Here is a 15,487-nt window from a genome sequence, read left to right as displayed (position 1 = left end):
ATATTTTGATATTATTTTTTTGGATTACTAACATTAAATTTTGATAATTTGAACAAAATTTTTTAATGTTTTATATCTTAAATTTTTTATTAATAGAACAATAAAATTACTTAATACGTACGTCAATAAAAAACTATTATTTTTATACATTTAGATATTCAAAAATTAACATAATAAATAATTATAGATCAAAGTGATAGATTAGATTAAAAATTATGATAATAGTACTTGATGATAATTAATTACAATTGGATGAAGAAAATGTGAGAGAAAAAAATATAGTTGTGTATAGAGAATAATAGTAAGAAAAATAATATTGTGTGATACAGTGAAGAAATATAATAAAAGTATAAATTAATAATTTAAAAAAGTAATAAAATTAAAGATAATTTAATAAATTAAATATAAAAACTAAAATTATTCATGAAAATAAAGAATGTTTTGAATATAATGTTTTATCTTTACTTCATAGTTTAAATGATATATTCTTTCCATACTCACGTAAAAATTTTAAATTCGAGTCTCAATTCAAACTGTTGAAAAAATAAATAAATAAACTTATATAATGTTTATAAATAATTACTTATAATTTAAAAAATAAAAATATAAAAATTAATCTTTTGAAAACAATAGAGAATGGCTGTTGAGCCGCTGGTATATATTGCTTCGGCCTAAACAACCCTGATTTACAATTCACCCTCTTCCGGGCGCTGCACTCTACCCTTCCCATCAGAGACACCACTCGGCCACTCCTTCTTCCTTGACCACCACTGGAGACTGATTGCCGGAGATCTCCCGCTCCTCCTCGCGATTATCCCTCCCTTTTCTTGGTTCAGACGTTCTCGCCGCCAGTCGTACTCAGTTCCTGCCACATCGCCGTCCTCCTTTCGGTTCCCACCGTCAGTCCGTGGTCCTTTGTTCTCGCCTCCTTGACGTCCTCTGTGCTTGCCGCCTTGCCGTACTCAGTTCCTTCCGCGTACGTTCCTTCTCTCTCTCACACACCAGATCTACGCTCTATTTGGGAAATTCCATCCCCTATAATCTATTCTCACCGATTTCATTTTCTTAATCTCCATTTTTACTTCTTTTTCCCCTGGGTTTCGCTTACACATATTCAGACTTCAATTATTAAATCTAATTACTTAACTTTCTTTTCTGTTTTTTGTGATCGGTACGTATCCGTCATTGTATAGGATAATTAAGGGGATTGTGCTGATAATTTGTTTGGAAGTCTAATAGCAATAGTTAATTAGGGTGTTGGTGACTTGGTGGTAGTGACAGAACACAGTGAATTTGATGCTCAAATATTATTTTCAAGTGGTTGTTTCAGTTACGAAATTGGACCCACATTGGCTATTTCAAGGGGTTAGGATCCACAGATTGCTATGAGGTTGAAATTGATGATCAGCAATTAACGTACTGTTTCTCCCTTTGTTGTGCCTTTCATTTTCTCCTAGAAGATCATTAATTAGTGGGTTACCTAATATATTTGAGTTAAATCTCTTAATTGTTTAAGCTTAAAATTTATTTGCGAATTTTTATTCTTGTTGTATTTTGGCTAGCTTTTGCAGAAGAATTTGTTTGATGTTGCTAAAGGATTTCTTTTTATTTGCTTCTACCTTTGTAATTGTTCTATTGAGCCTTAGTTTGATAGTTGCAATTTGGTTTCATCACAGAATGGCATCCATTAGCAGGGGTCAAGGCGGAATTCAACAGTTGTTGGCTGCTGAACAAGAAGCACAGCAGATTGTTAATGATGCAAAGAATGGTATAGCTGCTGTTCCTCGTTGTTTTCATTTTCATTTCCTCATTTTTTGGTTTGCCATCTGAATCTTGGTTCTTTAATGTATTTTTCACTTGAAAAATCCTACCAATTTCATCTTATACAAAGATAGTTTTCTTCACCAATTTATTCTTTTGGGTAAATTACACCGATCTTCTATATGAGGTTAAGTGATATTATAAACAATGCAACAAATACCCCTTGATTTTGTCATACCTATGACCTCCCCGAAGGAGATGCCAGTTTAATGTATAAAAGGGGAGTTAGCTTCGCATTTTATAAAATACAGGAGTAACGAGTGTTATCTAACTTGAATCTCAAGAGAGGTTGTTGTATAGTTTTACAAGTTGAGGGGTATCGTACGATACTGTGTAACCTCTACCTCAAGGAAGGCCAATGCAATTATCCTATTCTTTTTGCATTGGTCTTTTTACTTCACATGGAAAGATGAGTCCTTGATTTTATGATGGGAATGGTTTTGTTGTGTCCTCACTCCACTCTCTCTTTAACTGTTTTTTATTGTTACTCCTATGAGTTTAGTGATTTATGTCAAATATCTTTATTTCGACACTGATAAATACTCTGGATCTCTGCTATTAGAAAAACTGGCTAGGCTGAAACAGGCCAAAGATGAGGCTGAAAAGGAGATTGCTGAACATCGAGCTCAGCTTGAGTACCAGTTTCAGAAGAAAGTTTCAGAGGTATGTGTTTGAAAGGGAGTGTGATTTCAATTAGAAATGCCGATGTTAGGTTACCTCATTGCCTTGTTCTAATTCTGTGCATGTATTCTTTCCTATGAATGCAGAGTAGCGGAGATTCTGGTGCTAATGTCAAGCGACTTGAGCAAGAAACTGAGTCAAAGATCCATCTCCTGAAATCCGAGTCTTCAAGAATATCAGGGGATGTTGTCAGCATGCTCCTCAGTTATGTAACAACCGTGAAAAATTAGAATTCTTGATGATACATTCATTGTTGATGCAAATTCATGGTGTATGTATATGCCGGATATTATGTTGGTGTTATTGTTGATTTTTGTTTGTCAGGGTGGATAAGATTCCTGTTTTGGGTACTATGGTAGGTACCTCAATGCTATGTATGCAAAATAAGTTCATATTTGCTATAATAAACAGAATAGATTTAGTAGACCTTTTCTATTGGTATCACCATTTAAGTTTCAACAGGTTTATGAGGATCACTTTGGTAGTGTAGAATTTTGGTTTTGAAATAGAGTGAGGAGCTTGAATGAAAAATATGGAAGAGAAGTTGAAATTCGAAATTATTTTTTATAGAGTAAACTATCATTTTTTAACTATGAAATTTTAAAATATTCCACAAATTTAACTAATTTTGTAACTGCGAGAAATGGTTTTTACGTGACAAATGATGTCAAATTTTAATTTTGTTTATGGGTAGATTTTTCAGAATTTTGAACCTCTGAAAAAATAACAGTTTTTAACCTTTTATGAATACAAAGTTAATGTTGTCTATTTATAGATAAATTTATTAATATTCTGAACTTTTATGAATGAAAATGGTATTTTAGTCTGTTATATGATATGCTATAGTCGTTCACAAAGTAAAGGAGCTGTAGTCATATGCTAAGGTAAGGTGTGAATCAAATACACGATGTTTTCATTAGATGGTTCGCTGCAAACTCACCCAAATAAGGTGAAAGGCAACTTATATTTCACTAATTATTCCTTTATCAATGTCATTAAGGATAACTAGTTTTTATAAGCTAACCCACAGGATATACAACATCAAAATCTCAAAATTTGAAACAGTTAGTAAAACCAACATGACAGTAAACATATTAAATATTGAATCCTTGATTTTATATCACCTAATTGAACGTCTTTGTCTGTGCAATTTACATCCATTGATTTGTTGCCATAAATTTATTCTCTTCTTTAAATTCAACCTGCACATTTTGAAATAAATAATCCATGTTTTTAGTTTTATTTCTTATGAATTTATGCTTCCAATTAGTGTCTTTTTCTCTCTGATCCAATGAACAATTTTATTGCAACACAAAATCAGTTGTATCTCCTCTTTCACAATATCCACTTTCTCCAATAAGAATTGCATAGTCTCTTTTACTCCTTGAAGCACCGCATCTCCATCGCTTCTCTCATTTGTAGTATTACCCATGAAGCATGTTATCTCACCATTAGTAGTTGTCAAGTTTCTTCCAATAGCATACATATTTATTTTAGGTTAATGCACTATACATTGCCACTATATCCATTTTCTAACATCTATCTCATCAATCTCCTCTTCACTTGACAATGTTATATTTTTAGCCTTTTTCTCTCTAACACTCCAATTCATTACCAAAGTTTTAACTTGCTCCCACCCACTAATCCAAATAACGATCCTATCTTTAAAAATTCTTTGATTTCTATTTTTCCAAACAATCAATACAATAGTAAAAAAATAAGTTATCCATCTCTTTCTTTTTTATTTTTATATATCGTGACACATCCAACTCTCAAATCACGTTTTTACCTCTTCATTACCCATCCAAGATATCTTTTTCTATGTCATAGCCAGCAACCACAACTTTGTCACGTATTTGCAATGCAAAATTAAATGGTTTACTATCTCAATTTTGTCACCGTATAGAACACACTTTTTCGCCTTGTCTTATGATGTATCTTTTGAGTAGGACATTCTTTGTATTTAACCCTCTCCCCAAAATCACGAACCATATAAGTATTTTTACTTTCGGGAGTGCAAGCACACCATATATCATCGAACACATGCTTCATTGTTAATAACCCATATGCTTTTCCTGTGGCTATACTAGTAAATGACTTTGTAGAATATCTCTCATATGTACGATATAACTATACCAATTTGTCTCTATAACTTGCATAAAAAAACACACTATTCAATATATTTTGTAACTCTATAACTTGTGTTTTTTCTCTCTCAATGAAATTTCTCCACCATTAAAAATTCCAAACCAAGTCGCAACCAATCCACATACCACATTCACTAATGTAACATGCTGGACATTGTAAATAGTCTTGGAAACCTGCCTTCTAGAATTTTATTGTCCACCCGGCATATCCTTCCAGAATTTAATTCTTTTTCCATTTTCAACACACATTTTCCATCTTTCTCTCCAAATATCTTTGATTGTTACATTTTTATTAGCGATGCTAGCCATGTCTTTCCACGGACTATTAGACTTCATGCACTCGTACTCACCCACAAATGTAATTTCACTTATATCGTAACATGAACCGGTCATCTTTTTTCACGACGTTTCATTTTTATCTAAAAATCTCTACTACCATTTAAAAAGCATTGCAGCATTTTTCATTGCCATGTCACCTACTCCCAGCCTTCCATGCTTCTTTGGCTTCTTCTGTATAGTGCTCCACTTTATAGTTGCCATAACTCTCTTGTCTTTGTTGCTTTCCCAAAAAAACTAGGATTGCATTGAAATTATCTTCTTCTCCACCTCCTTTGACACATCCTGAACAAATTCAAAAAGCATATTGGTAGACTATTAATAACAAACTTTATTATATCCAATCTTCATGCCTTAGTTAGTAAGCTTGCCTTCTATGAACTTAGCTTCTTCTCAGTCTTGTCAATCAGCGACTTCCATGTACTTATTCTTCTCGGATTCGCCCCTAGCAAAATGCCATGATACAATATGGGTAGAGAACCCACACTACATCTCATTGCAACCTTCAGAGTATGCGTCATTTGCTCATTCTAATTTATCGAAATAATTGTGGACTTTTCAATGTTTATCTCTAGGTCCGACATCATGCCAAAACACATTAAATTTCTTTTGTAGTTTCTCACGATCTCTGGTTTATGGGGCAAAAAGAACCGTGTAATCCGTGAATTCAAGATGCGATAACAACACTTTCTTCTTTCTCGCTTCCAATCTTTCCATCATACGTACGTCTAGAGCACGATCGATCAGTCTATTAAACACATCCACAACCAACACAAATAAAAATGATGATATATAATCACCTTTCTCAAGTCTCTTTCCATCTTATATGACCTTGTTGGGGAGCTATTGATTAATATTGACATTCATGTTGACTCTAGCAAATTATTCATCCAATTCCACTATACTTTTTCAAACCCCATTTTGTCTAATACATGGTCAAGAAAGCTCCACAGTGTTGGAGCTAACTCATTTCGATTTCATCAATTTAAACGTCATATACTTTGAAATGAGTAAAAGTATAGAACTTTTGTTAAAAGTGATTGTGAGATGAAATGAAATAGAATCACGAAAAATAGTGATTTGTTATTTATTTAGTTATTGATGTCCCTTTTTATTACATGAAAGTAAATAGCATACTATAAGGCATGAAACTAAATTGACTAAAACTAAAAAAAATCTAACACTTTGTTTGGATAGAATAATAGAAAATGGAAGAAAAAAATGAGAAAAAAGAAAATGAGAGAAAAAAATAAAAAAAAATTAATTATTTTATGTGTTGTTTGGATAAAGAGAAAATGAATGAAAAGAAAATAAAGAGAAGATTTTTTTTATTTGGATAGAAAGAAAAGAGAGAAAAAAAAATTATAATAAAAAAATTATATTAATACCCTTGTGTCTTTTATTTTTTTTAATTGATTAAAGGGTAAATTAGTAATTTTATATTTATTACACATTATCACTTCATTTTCATCTCATCTTTGAAAAGAAAACATTTTTATGAGTCCCACATTATATTTTTTCGTCCCACTCTATTTTCTTTCCTCATCCACATTATTTATGGCAAAACTACTTTTTTTCATGTCTTCAAAAATGATATTGACAAGATAAAATGAAATTCTTTGTTTATTTTTTTTACGATATCTTCTAACCCGACAGGATAACGACTCATTCGTCGCGCATTAGAACTCCATTTAAGGGTTTGACGCCGGTCTATTGCACAAAGTAAAATTCAAATTTTAACACTTGTTTAAGCGGATTAGTAAACTAAGTCAGCTGACTACTAAACTAACCCAATTTAATTTTGTTTATCTATTTTTAAAAAAGTGAATTCCGAAACAATATCATGTTTTGCTAAAAAGAAAAGGAATTGCCAATTGCTAACGTAATGGTAAAATGGCGACAAGAAATAAAATTACGCACAGGTAAATGAAAAGAATTTTGAAGAGTAGTGATAGACGAGTAGTTGAAGAAATTTGAGTTTTCAATTTAATAGTAGTTCTGAGAAAAAGATTTATAGAAAAAAATTAATAAAAAGATAAATTAAGAAATTGTTAATTTTTTATAAAAAAAATAACAATCATTCTCTCTAAATATTAATTTAATTAGATTTTTTTAATAATTTAGAATAAAAATTTCTTTTAATAGTTTTTTTATAGTGATTTTTTTATTTATTTAACCTTAACAGAATATGCTAACGAATTATTCTCACAAATGGCAGGACAATAGTTTGAGAACTTCCACGAGAATTAGAAGATTACCAGCAGAAAACCCGCGCAACGCACGAGTAAAAAATATCTATTAGCTAATTTTTTTTATTCAATTTAACTCAAAAAAGATTTAATTGCTCTTTTATTAAAAAATGTATAATTTATATTGTCTCAAAAAAAATAAACACATCAATTCTAAAATATCATAGTTTAAATACTTTTTCTAAAACTTGTGGTGCCTTAGCGGGATGATCTTTCATTTTATTTATAAGCAAAATAATTTGGTAAAACTTTTAAAAAATTATTGCATCTTACAGAACAATGATTTTATATTCCTCTCAAATACAAATAAGTGAGTCACAAAAAAAAATACAAATATAAGTAATAGACTTTTTTGATAGACTTCTTTTACCTTTTATTTCTTCTTTTTTACTTTTTCTTTTATTATTTATTTTTAAATGTTGTAAAAATGACACACAATAAAATACGATTGAGACTATTTGAGATTTTGAATTGTTTGTAATTTTAATAGGTTGTTGAGTGATATAATGTGATTTTATATTTTTAATGAGATTAAACATTATAAACGAATTAATCAACTTAGTATATAATTTTAAAAATAATAATTAATTTATTTTGTGTAATTTTTACGTACAAAAATAATTTGTTCTTTATTTATCAGTTATAATATTAAATGGAAAAAATAACATACTAAGAAATATCTCTCTAAAATTTGTTACTTATTAAACACATCACACATGGCGTTAAATTCAGTTACTTGCTCTTCTAGATAATGCTCTAAAATTTTATGAAAAAGGAAGATTTTAACTCGTTAAAATTGAATAGAAGATTAATAAATTAGGGTGTGAATGTTTTCTCTATGTTTGATTATTATAAATGCTTAAAAAAATATTTGTTAAGAGAGAACATAAATAGAAAAGAAAAAGATACTTCACCTGAAAAGAGACAATTTTTTATTTTATTTTGTATAGTATAATTTCTGTACTAATTAACTAACTTTCTTGCCTTTCATGAGTATTGTCTAAGTCTGATCAAATCAATTTTTCTTCAAAATAGAAAAATCAACACAAGACACCACAATTTAGATAATTACAAATCTTAATATAACAGAATTGGCTAACATAATGAGCAAAAATATATATGTCAAAAACGCTCATTGATATAAAACAAAATCTTTGTTGAAAAATTATAAAAGAACTCAAATTGATAAGTAATATCTCAATGAATTTTGCCTTAATATATAAAATTCCTGCAATCCTATAAATTGAGTAAAAAAAAAAAACAAATTTTTGAAAACCTTAGGCAGTAGTAGCAGCAGCTCCACAGAGTCTTTGGTGCAAATTTTGTACCTGATTAGAAGTAATAACAATAACCTTTAAAGTCATATCCTATCTTCCATAATAAAAAAATCACACATAATTTCTCCCAAACTAATAATAATCATCAATGACAATAATATTAGTAATAGCAGTTAAAACAATAAAACTGTTCAATAAAAAAATAAAAATAGAAATTTAACCCCCAAAAAAAATTACCTTCTACCCCTATTGCTGTAACCTTAGAGCTAATAGCTTGTCTTGTCTGCATCTTTTTTTCTAAATAAGAAATCACGCACTAAAGCTATCAGAGACATGAGACCAATAGCAGTTACAAAGGCTTAAAGCAGAACATAAACCCACTATTATCTTGCTAAATAGACCAACAACTTAAAGAAACTACTATTCTAAATCAAGCAAAGAAGATAAAAATCATCCTATAATAATAATCAAGACCACAATAAGACAAAGCATATGTACATATTTCATCCATTCCTCAAATCATTATATTATTGAATTTTAAATTCTCCTCTCTTGCGCTCTTCTTTATTCGACACCCAAGATTGGCTCCAATACTTTGTCTCCCATTTCAAAACCTGTGTATTTATCTCCCACTGCTGCTTATACCTCGCTGGAATCGGTGTCGCAATCCATGACTTTAAGCATTCTTTAGCTCATCTACAATGCAGACCCATATTATATAGTACATCGCCCCAAAGACTCAATGCTACATCACAACTAAAGAAAAGATGGCGTACATTCTCAATGCTACATCACAACTAAAGAAAAGATGGCGACATTCTCTGACTCTTTACCACACATTGGACATTCATAGAGGCTGGCAAAATCTCACAGCTACATAAGTTGTCTCTGGTGTTACAATTTTTTCATTATGCTAAACCATCCCATTATTTCTTCATGAACCTGAACTTGTTCGACACCTCACTTGCCATATCTTTATAATGTATCTACAGCATCTTACCTCTATCCCTCTGAAATTCATAAAATCAAACCAACATCTGCAAGTAATGAATGAACAAAGAAATACTTCGAAATCAAAAAGGTTATTAGAATCTATGACATTACAAAATAAAATTGAGTGTTTTGTGGCAAACACATAAATATATTGGTTATTGAACCTCATTAAACATGCAACGAAATCAAAGTGCAAATCTATCAAAGAATTCTCAAAAATAAGGAGAAATAAGAACAAACTTTTGGCTCAAAAGAAGTTATTTCACTGAATAAGTAAGAGATCCAGTTCTAACTTAACAATGTATTGAATTATTTTAAGAAAAAAGGCTGCAAATAGATTCAAAGTAGAAAATCAACAACTAAACAAAAAAAGTGAAGTCTAATACTCTACTACAGCAAAAAATAAAGTTTGAAAATAACAAAAAATGAAATCAATTTTTATATAGCAATTTAGTAACTATTGATGACTATATTTGGTATAAAATAGAGTAGTTATTTGCTTGAATATTAATATTCAACAATATAATCAATAGATATGATTATTTTAGAAATGTATATTACCTACTCCCATTGATTCACCTACTCTCCTTAACTGACCTACGCTCTTTTACTAAAGCTTATTTATACTTTCTCAATTTTGTGAAGGACTGAAGGGAAAAAAGATCTATATCAAGTACTACTTGTACAAAAAGATGAAATAAAAGTAATGATTTATATATCTCTACCAAATTCATAAATTATATGTCTCTAAACAAAAATCGTATTCAATTATTTTTTTTCCTAATATTCAAAGCTTGTCATGATTTTAACTCATTAGAAGATCCCAAACACAAAAAGAAAATTTTTTATTCAAAAAGTCTCATTATTTTAAGTATTTTAATTTAGCATCACTACTCATATAATTGTATTATTCTGAAGAACGCCTGATATTAGGATCTAAACACATTTTTTAATAAAAAAGGAAAAAGAAAGAAAAGTACTCAACTTTTTATAAGAGCAATAAGTTCAGAATAGAATATAATAGTCAATGTCCCATTTTTCCAGAGGAGAAACTAAAAAATATTAAATAGGTTAAATGTATAAGTAGAAAAGATCATCTCAAAGAAATCCAAACAAACTTGATTATCCTCAAATTTCACTTTTGTCCAATCAACACTCTGTAATTCATAATCTTAAAACAGAAGAAGTAAATTGCAATAAAGTTATAGCATGATAACATAGTGATAGACAACTAACAAGAGCAAACAATAAACTAATTAAGATCATTTGTAGCTAAACTGCTTTATGCAATTGTACTTCACAGCTTTTAGGGGTTAACTTTTAGTTAACAGCTCTGGTAGAACCCCTAAGATGCAATTTTAATCAATTGTTATTGATTATATCAAATGTTATTCTCATCAATTATCAAGTATAAGAACACTTACCCATAACAAAAATGACCAATTAAGAGAATCCATAACACAACAAAAATTGAAACTCTAAAGAAAAAATCAAATAAATTTACCGTCACTTTTATTGCTTTCTTCATTCATCCAAATTTAAAATAATTGGATAAATTCTCTAAACCAAATAATATTTAAAAGGCATAATTGAGCATAATAATCACATTTAATTTTCATTAGCTCCACAATAGCTTAAAGATCTTAATATATTGTAATCTTCTTGGCATATTTAAAAATAAAATTAAGAAAAATCAAGACCCTCCAAAAACAAAACTTGATAAATAGTGAACTAACTCACCAGCAGTGGCCCACAAACCCAAATTCATGGTGCTTCTATCCACAATAAACATTTACCAAGGTCCTACAATAGGTAATCCTATTGTGATTATGATTAGTTTATAAATATAAAAGGCTCCTATATTAGTATAGCCTCTGGTACTTTAGCATTGAAATTCAATGCGTAATTATTTTCAATTTTCTTACACAAAATGGTATTATTATAAAGAAAGAAGCTAAAATTTCTTTTTTTAAAAAAACTACACTTTCATAGACTAAGTTTAAAATTTCAAAGTATTCTTCATCTTCTATTTTTTTTAAATCAAAAAACAAAATATCTTTATCATAAAGACAAAATCTTTAAGCAAAGTAAAATTATAGTCAAACTCACATTTGGAATCTAAAGTGAATTTTAACAGTTGTACAATTGTGCACATAATTTTCTGAATTTCCAACAAATAACAAATGATTTACAATTCAAATATCAATTCTAAAATTGTACATTGGCCACTTACAATTAATAACATTGTCCAATCTTTTGTTTCTTTTCGTTAAAGAGTGCATTAACATAGAATGTAAAAGGCATCAATTGAAAATCATAGCGAGTTGAAATAGCAAGATATGCATAAGATTGGCCTACGTATAACTTAACCAAATGTGAGAGAAAAAGGTAAAATATGTGAATAGGACAATGAAAGCAGCTACCAAAGTATAAGTAACAATGCACTTGAATGTTAAAAGTTACTTTTCATTTATTTGGTTAAGGAACTGACCTCGAAATCAGAGAATAATTGGTCCTTTTTTTGGAGCGTGTTCATTAGCCGTGAAGCAACTTCAGTTTCATGAGTTAGAATATCATCCACTGAAATTCGCAAAACATATCACAAACAACTTCAGAAGCATATTTTTTACTATTTTGACCCTTCTGTTCATTGCATAAAAGCAACAAATATATCAATGATGCTCCTTAATTGAATTATTTATTGCTTAGTCATACAGTTAACATGAAACCCAATTTTTATTATGATAATAGAAATATAAACTTAAATGCATACTTCAAAATTTAAATACTTCTTAGAACTGATGAGTTCATATTATTATCAAATGATAATGCAAGACTTGGTAAGTAAAAAATATGAGATCTAAAGTGAGAGGAATAACTGGTAATGCATATAATTGGTTCCTTTTAAAAAGAGAGCTAGCCATAAAGGATTTTGACTATTCCTTAGTGTCAAAAGCTTATGGTGCGGTATTTACTTATCTATCTCCTATTTTTACTCTCCTGTAATGAACTCCAAAATGTGAAATCCCCAGCAAAAGATAGGTAACTTCAGGATTAATCTTATTTATCATATCCATGGCAATTCTCATATTGAAATGGGATGAAAAGCTTGAAAGAAAAAATAGAAGCCAAATACTAAAACAAATTTTATAAAAAAAAACACAATGAGCTAGAAAGAGGTGAGAAAACTGTGACTCTCACAACAAAATGGGAATTTGAAATTGAACATTCAGGACACGCAGCAATGAATACAGTATAAGAAACATATATAAAACCATTTTAGAGTGACCAATGACATAAAAAGAACCTATTTAAATAATGTAAAATTTTATTTAAATAATGATATACAATGAAGTCACCCAAAATTGATTTAAAACAATCCTAAATAAACACAAAAGTTATAAAATCTGAAACATTTAAAGTTTTAGAATTTATAGATCCGTGAATTTTTATAACCTTCAATAAATTTAGCCACAATATTTAGCACTATCCAATTGGGACTAAAACACAACTTACCAATCAAGTAGCTTTTACATGACCTTTAATAAGCACCACCTGAAGCTCTTCATCAACGCCAGACCTATTTAAAGTAGGGACCAGAATTGCAAGGTTCATGGATAAATGTTAAAAGCTAACCCCAAATAAACTAATATTAAGTACTAATTGTGAAAACAAACAAATAATTTTTTTTTTAAATTAAGCCTATCAAACTTGAAAGTTTACCTAAACTTGTGGAACCTAGAAAACTTAAAATTATAAAATAAAAAAATATATGTTGTCACTCATGTTATATCACTATGGACATAATGACAAATTACTTTTTTTATTACGTCTTTGCATGAATTTATAAAAAAAAATAAGTGATATTAATCAACATGGCAACAAAATGCTCGAGGAAAAAGCAAGATGTTGATGCAAGAATCTTGATAATTTTGTGTTTTGACCATAATGTATAAAACAACAAAAAAAAAGGTAAGATATGATCTTTCAAATATAAAAGAATACCTGATCAGCAGAGAAAATGGCCCAAGCTAAGGGCTTGTTGAAGAGAACACTTCCCCTAACCAAACTCACAACACAACGGAGTCCTTGAATCAAAGAGTATCCAGCAGCCAAACCATTCGCAACAACCAAGAATCTGCAAAGTTTTTTAATCCATCAAAAACTAATGAATTAGGACAACAAAACATGCAACACTTTTATTGCTAGAAATTAACATAGAACATAGATTAATAGATACTTACACTAAAGCCTTAACATCAGTGAATTTAGCTTCCTTTTTAAAGGAGAAAAACACCTTCACTAGTGAATCAGTTCTAATAAGAACAGCTGCAACAACTCCAAGACCAAGAATTATAAACCTTAACACCAACTCAGCTATCTTGATCCTCTTATCGAACAATTTCAGGTTTGTGCTATGGTACGCTAGAACTGTTCCAGGACTAAAACCTACACCCAAATAACTCATTTTCTATAGACACTAACAATGCAAAAGAAAACAATGGATATGAACACCAACCACTAAAAAGGTACAAATACCAATATATAATTTCAAACCACTCTTGAGATCCTATCATATCACTGCACTTGCTGAAAGCACAAATATTTTCTATCTTCTTCCTGCAATTATCTTTTCTCCCACTTTTCTCAAATCAGATCAACACCCCAGCCATATTTTCATGTGAAATAAAAACGTATATACGGATCAAAAAGATAGAGAGTTGGTGTTGTATTATTATCATTACCGGCCTACATAATACCAAAACCATTTCTTGAAGAGACATGAAGATTAATTTGGAGACTATATTTTGCAATGAACAAAAATGATACAGCTTGATGTTGTTGGATAATGCGAAATCAGCGTGACTTACCCAACGAAATGGGGAAGATTCAAGGCACAAAGGCGACGCTGCAAATCTCCTATACCAACTACCAGAATGGTCAGATTTCTTCCAAAATCATAAAGGTAGAGGTTTTTTTACCGCGACAGTACATACGGAAACCAATCTTCTTAATCCTGCTAAAATTAAACCTCCAGAACATCAGAAGCCATCCAAAAACAGAAAACATACCAAACTTCAAATCAAAGACAACGAAAACAGACAGGAAAATCTTAAATCAAAGAGATTAAAGACCCAGTCCCAGACAAAGAAATAAATCGAGAGAATACCTTCACGGGGGAGCGCTGGTTGAGATCTCGACCCAACATGTATCACCAAGGCTGTTGACGTTCGAGAGCGCATCAACCACGCAACAGATATCTTAGTCGCCCAGCATCGCCGGCATTTCACCAGCTGAAACTAACAGCGCCATCGCCGTGATTGTGATCTGAGACGAAGATTCCGCTCAGCTCGGTGAGTTAGGGTTTTCAGATGGGGGTTGACGAAAATGGTGTTTAAGAGATGGCTTTTCAAATGGAGATATATGGCTTGCTGAAATGAGGTTTTGAGAACCAGGGAGAGCCATAAAGAGAGCGTGGATGGCAGCGATTATATGGACCAGAATGAGTTTGTGGGCTATGGAGGAGAGAACGAAGCAGAAGGGGGGATCTAGAGTTTCAAAAGGGAGAGAGAGAAATTGCAGTGAAAGATAGATAGATAGATAATAGGAGAGATTTTTTATTCTGGTTAATTGAGAGAATGACGCGTGGCTTCAGGAGCCACGGTCATTATACAAGTAGTAGATACCTAGAGATGGTAATGGGATAAGGTGTGACTAATATTGTGGTGGTTAAGGGTGGACAAGTTTTGATTTGCCAATAGACACATGACACATGGCAAAAAGGTTTAAGATTTAAAACGCATGATGACTAAGACTCTTCCGGAGAGAGAGACTCAATTGGATCGGAAGTGCCGTGAATGGGAGCTCCAGTTCCTTCACATGTCTTCCTAATAAGCTCGCCTTCCCCCCAATGCTGCCGATAGTTGAGCGCCGACACGTTGAGCCGGAACACGCAGTGGCCGAGCCAACTAGGCCGTGTCTT

At 30.9% G+C, this 15,487-nt stretch overlaps 2 protein-coding genes across 8 annotated transcripts; one reads left to right on the top strand and one right to left on the bottom strand.

The window, feature by feature from the left end:
- The first annotated feature begins 681 nt into the window (after positions 1-681).
- LOC107493477 (V-type proton ATPase subunit G1) lies at positions 682-2,926 on the top strand. Of its 2 annotated transcripts, XM_016114575.3 has the most exons (5): positions 682-976; positions 1,331-1,416; positions 1,677-1,768; positions 2,384-2,484; positions 2,589-2,926. In XM_016114575.3, exons 3-5 carry the CDS (start codon positions 1,678-1,680, stop codon positions 2,730-2,732), a joined length of 336 nt encoding a protein of 111 aa, XP_015970061.1. In that variant the 5' UTR covers positions 682-976; positions 1,331-1,416; position 1,677; the 3' UTR covers positions 2,733-2,926. The 2 variants fall into 2 exon arrangements, with proteins under 2 accessions (XP_015970061.1, XP_015970060.1); XM_016114574.2 differs by lacking the exon at positions 1,331-1,416 and having other exon boundaries at positions 683-976.
- A 5,391-nt stretch (positions 2,927-8,317) lies between these two features.
- Positions 8,318-15,186, bottom strand: LOC127748543 (CASP-like protein 2B1). Of its 6 annotated transcripts, none has more exons than XR_008010629.1 (7): positions 14,675-15,186; positions 13,749-14,521; positions 13,510-13,642; positions 13,021-13,084; positions 11,996-12,084; positions 8,749-9,521; positions 8,318-8,562 (listed from the first exon to the last, which is right to left on the bottom strand). XR_008010629.1 is itself a non-coding variant. In XM_052263258.1 (4 exons), the coding sequence occupies exons 2-4, from the start codon at positions 13,970-13,972 to the stop codon at positions 9,537-9,539; spliced, it is 369 nt and encodes a 122-aa protein (XP_052119218.1). In that variant the 5' UTR covers positions 13,973-14,521; positions 14,675-15,186; the 3' UTR covers positions 8,952-9,536. The 6 variants fall into 6 exon arrangements, 1 of the variants encoding a protein (XP_052119218.1); XR_008010632.1 differs by lacking the exon at positions 8,318-8,562 and having other exon boundaries at positions 8,952-9,207; positions 9,288-9,521; XR_008010631.1 differs by lacking the exon at positions 8,318-8,562 and having other exon boundaries at positions 8,952-9,207; positions 9,328-9,521.
- Between the last annotated feature and the right edge of the window lie 301 nt (positions 15,187-15,487).

This window comes from Arachis duranensis, chromosome 6, assembly GCF_000817695.3.
Source record: "Arachis duranensis cultivar V14167 chromosome 6, aradu.V14167.gnm2.J7QH, whole genome shotgun sequence".
Lineage (NCBI taxonomy): Eukaryota > Viridiplantae > Streptophyta > Magnoliopsida > Fabales > Fabaceae > Arachis > Arachis duranensis.
The sequence above is the reverse complement of the archived record's forward strand: the minus strand, read 5'-3'. Positions and strand labels throughout refer to the sequence as shown.

Coding starts and splice junctions, on each gene's coding strand:
- LOC107493477 (XM_016114575.3), top strand. CDS start 1,678: ATGGCATCCATTAGCAGGGGTCAAGGCGGAATTCAACAGTTGTTGGCT. Junction 1,769..2,383: donor TGTTAATGATGCAAAGAATG/GTATAGCTGCTG, acceptor CTCTGCTATTAG/AAAAACTGGCTAGGCTGAAA. Junction 2,485..2,588: donor TTCAGAAGAAAGTTTCAGAG/GTATGTGTTTGA, acceptor CTATGAATGCAG/AGTAGCGGAGATTCTGGTGC.
- LOC127748543 (XM_052263258.1), bottom strand. CDS start 13,972: ATGAGTTATTTGGGTGTAGGTTTTAGTCCTGGAACAGTTCTAGCGTAC. Junction 13,643..13,748: donor ACTGATGTTAAGGCTTTAGT/GTAAGTATCTAT, acceptor AAAACTTTGCAG/ATTCTTGGTTGTTGCGAATG.